We start from the raw sequence: 6771 nt of genomic DNA on the forward strand, positions 1-6771 counted from the left end.
GTGTACTGTACAGATCTTTTTTTTCCTAACAATTAGGAGTTGAAGAAAACTTATACTCCCTTAGAGGTGAGAGCTATGCCTTCTAGAATAAAGATGATCTACTTGATTTATAGGTCTTCCTAATTTAAGGTGAGGTCAAGCCTTTAGTAAACAGTTATGTTCTCCTCACTTTATCATGCTCTCAGTTTAAGAGGAAGGTGTGCCTTAAATAGGTGAAATTTTACTATATATATTATTATATACAGGAACGACCTTTGCAAATGTGAGAACCTATGAGATATCAATTATGGTCTTAGGGGGTGTTGCTGCTCTCCAAAAAAAAATTTTAAAATTATCTTAGAAATACATTCTTCAGCTCTTTCCCGCTTTCAAAGCAACATGTCCTTCCCCCTCACCCAAATCCTTAATAATCAAATGCAATCTTGACACCCTCAAACTCACTACCTTCTCTCTCTTGCTGGAAACACTCCTCTCTCCTATTATCGCCTTGGCCTGCCCTGACCAGGCTGTCACCTTGTACAAACATACTTTCACCTCTGCAATCCATTCTGTCGCCCCTGCCACATTGGTCACCCTTTTCATCATCATCTATTTATTTATATAGCGCCACTAATTCCGCAGCGCTGTACCTTCAGAGAACTCACATCAATCCCTGCCCCATTGGAGCTTACAATACAAACCCGCTAACATACACTCACTCAGACCGAGAGAGACTAAGGGGAATTTAATAGCAGCCAATTAAACTACCAGTATGTTTTTGGAGTGTGGGAGGAAACCACAGCACCCAGAGGAAACCCACGCAAACACGGGGAGTACATATAAACTCCACACAGATAAAGCCATGGTCGGGAATTGAACTCATGACCCCAGTGCTGTGAAGCAGAAGTGCTAACCACTAAGCCATCGTGCCCTTTTGAGCTTCAAACCCCAAGCAAACTAACTCTGTTTCTTAAAAGATGTTCTCGCACTGCCAAACACTAGTGGAAGAAGTCTCAATCTCTTGCTGACTTCCTTCACTTTAAATTCATCCATTCCTCCTACAATTGTGCCCTCTTCCTTCGCTAAACAATCCTTTTCCTCCCAATCCTTCAACCCCAGAGCATCTTTGCTACCTTCAATTCTTTCCTCTGCCCTTTTCTTAAGGCTCTTCCACATGTGCAGTTTACTCCCACCTTTGCACCATTATTGTTGCTCCATTCACAGCATGATGAACAAATTGTTAAAAGTGTTTATAATACAGATGTCACACTTCCAAGGGAGAGATGTCATGTGAGGACGAGAATCCTATTGATATTGCCTAAATATGATTCAGGGAAGCATAGGAAGTGTGAAAAATGGTAGCTGGGGAAACAAAGTTACACAGGCATTGTGGAACAGAGAGCATCATGGTGGACAGATGAGCCAGAATTGATCTGGTTCAAGAGACTAAGGGACAAAGATCTTTCACTCACCCCCTTCTCTCCATGTATTTCTCACTCTCCCTCCCCCTTCCAGGGATCTGTTATTCCTCCATCTGGAGATCTCTCACTCTCCCCCTTCTCCAGGGATCTCTCACTCTCCCCCTTCTCCAGGGATCTCTCACTCTCCCCCTTCTCCAGGGATCTCTCACTCTCCCCCTTCTCCAGGGATCTCTCACTCTCCCCCTTCTCCAGGGATCTCTCACTCTCGCCCTTCTCCAGGGATCTCTCACTCTCCCCCTTCTCCAGGGATCTCTCACTCTCCCCCTTCTCCTCCAGGGATCTCTCACTCTCCCCCTTCCTTCCATGTATTTCTCACTCCCTCCTCCCTTCCAGGGATCTGTTATTCCTCCATCTGGAGATCTCTCACTCTCCCCCTTCTCTAGGGATCTCTCACTCCCCCCCCCCCCCTCCTCCGGGGATCTCTCAAGCTGCTCAAAAATTATTACAATGGTACCATAAATGTGTGGGGCCATTGTAGTGACACAGGTGGCACCCATCAAATTCCAACCCTGATTTTATGTGCAATAATTAATAAGGATTTACTCACCCTGTGGATGCACAGGGAAGAGAAAGTAACTGGCTTGATCTCTGTCAAGGTACCTGCTCACCCACACTGAACAGCTGGGAATATACCTGGAGATTTCTTCAAACTGTGCTTAAAAAATACTTTGTTATATATGCCAATGCTGCTTTGACTGGAGTTATTCTAAAGTGCATGATTACTCCGTATGGTAGTGTGTTTAATGTAAAGTCTTTCAAAACAATTACTTTCTTTTTCAGAGTGAGGCTGAAGGAGCACTTCTCTGTAAATCTGCTTCAGACACTGCCTGGGACGTTCAAGGAATTGCAAGCTTTGGGCCCAAAAATTGTATGTTGGATAGAAAACCTCAGGTCTTCACCAGAGTGTCAACCTACAGGGAATGGGTTGTAGACAAGATCAAAAAGTACACTTATGAGAACACCATTGCATAGACATGTTATTTGGACTGTGTGAGACACATAACAAAAAAGTGATAATTATGGTTAATAAAACTGGAATTGAAACATTGCAGAATACTTTGTTTGTCACATTCCATTCATACCTGCTGTTTTGTTATTTATGTAATAAAATTAATTTGTCTTCAGATCTTAGGATATAAATCTGTATAAAATATGGTTACAGAGCAGAATGGCCCATTTATAAAAATAACCAATAAAAACTGTTGGTAGGCTTTTATAAACAGGAGAGAATGAATATAACAGGAATTTAAAGTACCTCACCAGTCAAGAAAAAGATATTTCAACAAAGATCATTCATTCATTTACTCAGTGTTGATTAAATGTTTTGACTTCTTCCATTGCCTTTGTATTCCTAGTATGCTAAGTCTGGTGTCACTTTGTCTGGAGTGCACGTATTTCATACTGTTTCAAACTATTGTCATCCCTGGACCATGGATTCTCTTCTCATTGTCCATACATGACCTGTTCTAGTGGAGTTTCTCTGCTCGGCAATAGACATCATGAGTGAAATCAGGGAACAGAGCAGTTAGGTTAAAGGGGTAGCCTATAATTTAATACCAACACATTAGATATTTAAAAAAAGATAAAGTTTTTGTAGATTTCTCCTTTAAAATAGATGTTCCTTGCTCTCTGCTCCTTGCTCCCTGCTCTCTGCTCTTTGCTCCCTGCTCTCTGCTCCTTCTTGTCCAACGCGCGGCGGTAACATGTGTGACGTCAGGTCCCACCATCACTGACAGGGAGAAGGGAGGATCCCATGATCACAGGGGCGATCGCATTCTGCTGCTGTCAAAGTGACAGCCAGGCTGAGGAGACGGAGAGGCAGCGGGGACGCCGGGAACTGGAAGACAGCGGGCCCCTAGGTAAATCTGTGCTGCCGGGCCCCCTGGTGAGCCCGGGCCTGGTACAAGAGTACCCCCTGCACCCCCCTGATGGCGGCCCTGCTCACAGTGATTTTGATATATGTTTTCTAACAATTTATACTCAGTGAGGCCAGCAGATATTTTGATAATATGCTAAAAAAGAAAAAAAAAAAAGATCAGGAGACAAGACAATTGCTTTCATTTCTGGTTTGTTACTTCAATAAAAATGAGACACGTAACATGGACGGAATTTTGGTTTTATTTCTGATTATAAGGGGGGAATTCAATTGGCTGCGTTACTGTAAAAAGTAACGCGGCCTGCGCAGTATTACCGTTATTACGGTAATAGCGCGCTTAAATACCATCATTACGGCCGGCTTTTTGCTCGTAGCTCCCTGAACTGCGAGAAGAAAGCAGAGTTAAATTGACCATAATAACGGTAATAGGTTTAACACTGCGCTACTTCAGGGACAATTGAATTCCCCCCTGCCACCATAGAGAATAGCATCATTGTCTTGGCTCTATTCAAAGGCTACAAATTCAGTGAAATGCAAATGTATACATATATTACTAAACTGTGGCAAAGCAAAAGTGGAAATCAATTGCATCACTGGAATTCTGCATTTCTGTGAAATAGTCTGTAAGGCCCTGAAATTCAATTTAATCAATAATTCTCTACTACTTCATTGCTATGTAACTGTAAACAAACAATTAACACAAAACTATATCTATAGATATATATAGCTCTCTCTCTCTCTCTCTCTCTCTCTATCTACATAGATAGATAGATATGAGAGGGAGAGAGAGAAATCTATAGCTCTATCTATATCTAAAAGAATTTGACTTACCGCTCCTCTTTTTTCATGTGTTCTAGCGGTGGAACTAATTAGGTCATGTTTTGTTTACTCACTAGCTCACATATGTTCTCAAATAAAAAAAAAAATATATAAATAAAAAAAGTTTTATATCTACTATATAAATGCCTAGTGGCGTGTGTGGAAAAAAAAACCAAGCTGCAGCGCCACCTGCTGGGCAGAGTTATACACTGACCTATATATTTCTTGAAGGAGAAGTGACAGTTGGGAGTGGTTGGTGGTTGCCGGGGGTGACAGTGGGGAGTTTTTAACACCTGAAGTAGCTTGATGAAGGATGTGGAGATGAAGATGAAGGATGAGGTAATGGAGAAAAATGATGAGGTGGTGACATGTGGACAAAACCACGTTAAAAAAGGGCGCTTGCGTTGGGAAGTAACGCTCTTCCCCTGAGGAGGCCTGGGCTAGGCCCAAATGCATGACAAGAACCTTTTTAACACCTTAAGTAGCTTGATTTGACTAGAATGCATGAGTATCATGCACGGGTTAACTTATATATATATATATATATATATCAATGAAAATAAATAAAAATGAAATCTATAAGTAAAAATAAAACAGATATATTATACAACAGAAATTAATATTAAAATTTTAAATAAAAAAAAAAAAGAGAATTTAATGAAATATTGTGAAAATCAAATTAGAATTATTTTAATTAAAAAGTTTAGAAATAGAGATTAAGTAAAATAAGGTGTTAGTGAGATCAGTGGAAGTTGAGGTGTGTGGGGGGGGGAATAGTGGTGGTATATAACTTGGCTGGAAAAGGAGATTGAGTATGGAGAAGGTAGGTGGAAGGTATGAGTAAGAATGGTAGTGGTATAGAATTGAGAATTTGTGGAGATTACTTTTTTTTTCTTACAGTGGTGGTCAGCGCTGTAGCTGTGGCCGAGCAGCTTCCTGCATTAGCATTTGGAACGCAAGTTTGCTTTCCAAATGCCGAACTTCCTGTCAGTGGCACGCACATGCGTTCCACTGCTTCCGATGCAATATCAGTCAGGCAGGAAGGGAGTGGGGGTGAAAAGTGATGGGAGCAGACAGGGGAAAGTGGAAAGGAGAGAATAAAAGGAACTGGGAAAGTAAAAGACTGAAGGTATAGAGGCAGGTAGTGGGCGGCTGCTGCACCACCTTGGGCTTGCACCCTGGGCGACGGCACTGCCCGCACCTGCCTAGTTACGGCTCTGGTCTCAATAAGCTAAGTGTTGGTGTCTAATAGCTCAAGTGAAGGGAGAGGCTATCTGACGCAAGGCTTTGCTCCACGTAATGGACCAAATGGACCACACTACGAAAACACCCATCTGTAATCCGAATACAGTTGGCAGGATCCTTATTGAGCATATTGGTAAATGTGGTTGATTGATGACATCAGTTGATAGCTATCAGCATGTAAGTGCAGTCATTTTCTCCTAATGATGTCAGACGTTATCCGGCTGCTCGGCACAAGGAGCACAAATATAAATAAATCACCCTCATAAAACGTTGGAAATAAATATTCACAAGTGTTATTATAAAATAATTGGTGGAAACTCTATTAATAATAGTGTTGTTCAATAATAATCCTGCATAAATGGTGACTGTTTCTCCTTGCTGTCATCTGCAGCAATAAATAGAGTCTCCCGTAATGGGATGAAGAAGGAACATTTTTTAATACTGCTCTTCGCCCCTCTCCTTAATTACATGTATATGGCAAAAACTGGGGAATTGTTATACTCTACCAACATAAAAACGAAAATCTTTTACAGTGGTGAATAATATAACATTTCTCCTCACGGAGTTATATAATACATTTGTTGTGAACATGAGAGATTGCAAAGTCTTCATTGCAACTGCACAGCAATGACTCTGTAAAAAGCAGTCCTCATTATAATAAGGGAGCACATTTACACATCCCAGTGAATTCCCTTGACCACCATTTGGCATTCTTGAGTTCCAAACTGTTATAAATGTATACAAAGTAAAAAAAAAGAAACTGATCAAAAAAAGCATAACTTGCAACATTCTACACAAGTAAAAATACATTGATGAATGTCATTTAAATCCCCTCAGCTTTGGTTTTCTGTAACTACAAACAAGTCAAATTTGCAATGCTGGTCATACACAGGCTAACCCTGCCACTCAGCCTGAGTGCCATGATCACCGTCTAATATGAACACACATGTCGGTGCCAGTGGGACTGATAGTATGGTTGTAAGAATATTGCATGCAAAGGCCAATATCAGTCATCTTTTGGGTGCATTTTCCAACATATAATAATGAACCAAGGAGAGGGGAAAGGGTTCAGTCCTGATTTCACAGAGAGGTACCCAGAAATGTGTCCATATTTAGACAGTACAGGAGAGTACGCTTTTTCAACTAGAAATCTTTAGCTGGTGATACTCATCTTCCCAAAATTCAGACTCCAGGGGGTAAATGTATCAAGCTGAGAGTTTTCCGGTGGGTTTGAAAAGTGGAGATGTTGCCTATAGCAACCAATCAGATTCTAGCTGTCATTTTGTAGAATGTATTAAATAAATGATAGCTAGAATCTGATTGTTTTTTCAAACCCACCGGAAAACTCTCAGCTTGATACATTTACCCCCA

General features: G+C 41.0%; 1 protein-coding gene across 1 annotated transcript in view; it reads left to right on the forward strand.

Moving 5' to 3' along the window:
* LOC142139696 (ovochymase-2-like) overlaps nt 1-2742 on the forward strand; it is a 70010-nt gene extending 67268 nt beyond the window's left edge. The window contains exon 25 of the mRNA XM_075197576.1: nt 2241-2742. Coding sequence (XP_075053677.1) covers nt 2241-2432 — 192 coding nt within the window. The 3' untranslated portion in view covers nt 2433-2742. The remainder of the gene's footprint in view (nt 1-2240) is intronic.
* Nucleotides 2743-6771: the final 4029 nt, after the last annotated feature.

Source organism: Mixophyes fleayi, chromosome 1 (genome assembly GCF_038048845.1).
Source record: "Mixophyes fleayi isolate aMixFle1 chromosome 1, aMixFle1.hap1, whole genome shotgun sequence".
Taxonomy (NCBI): Eukaryota; Metazoa; Chordata; class Amphibia; order Anura; family Limnodynastidae; genus Mixophyes; species Mixophyes fleayi.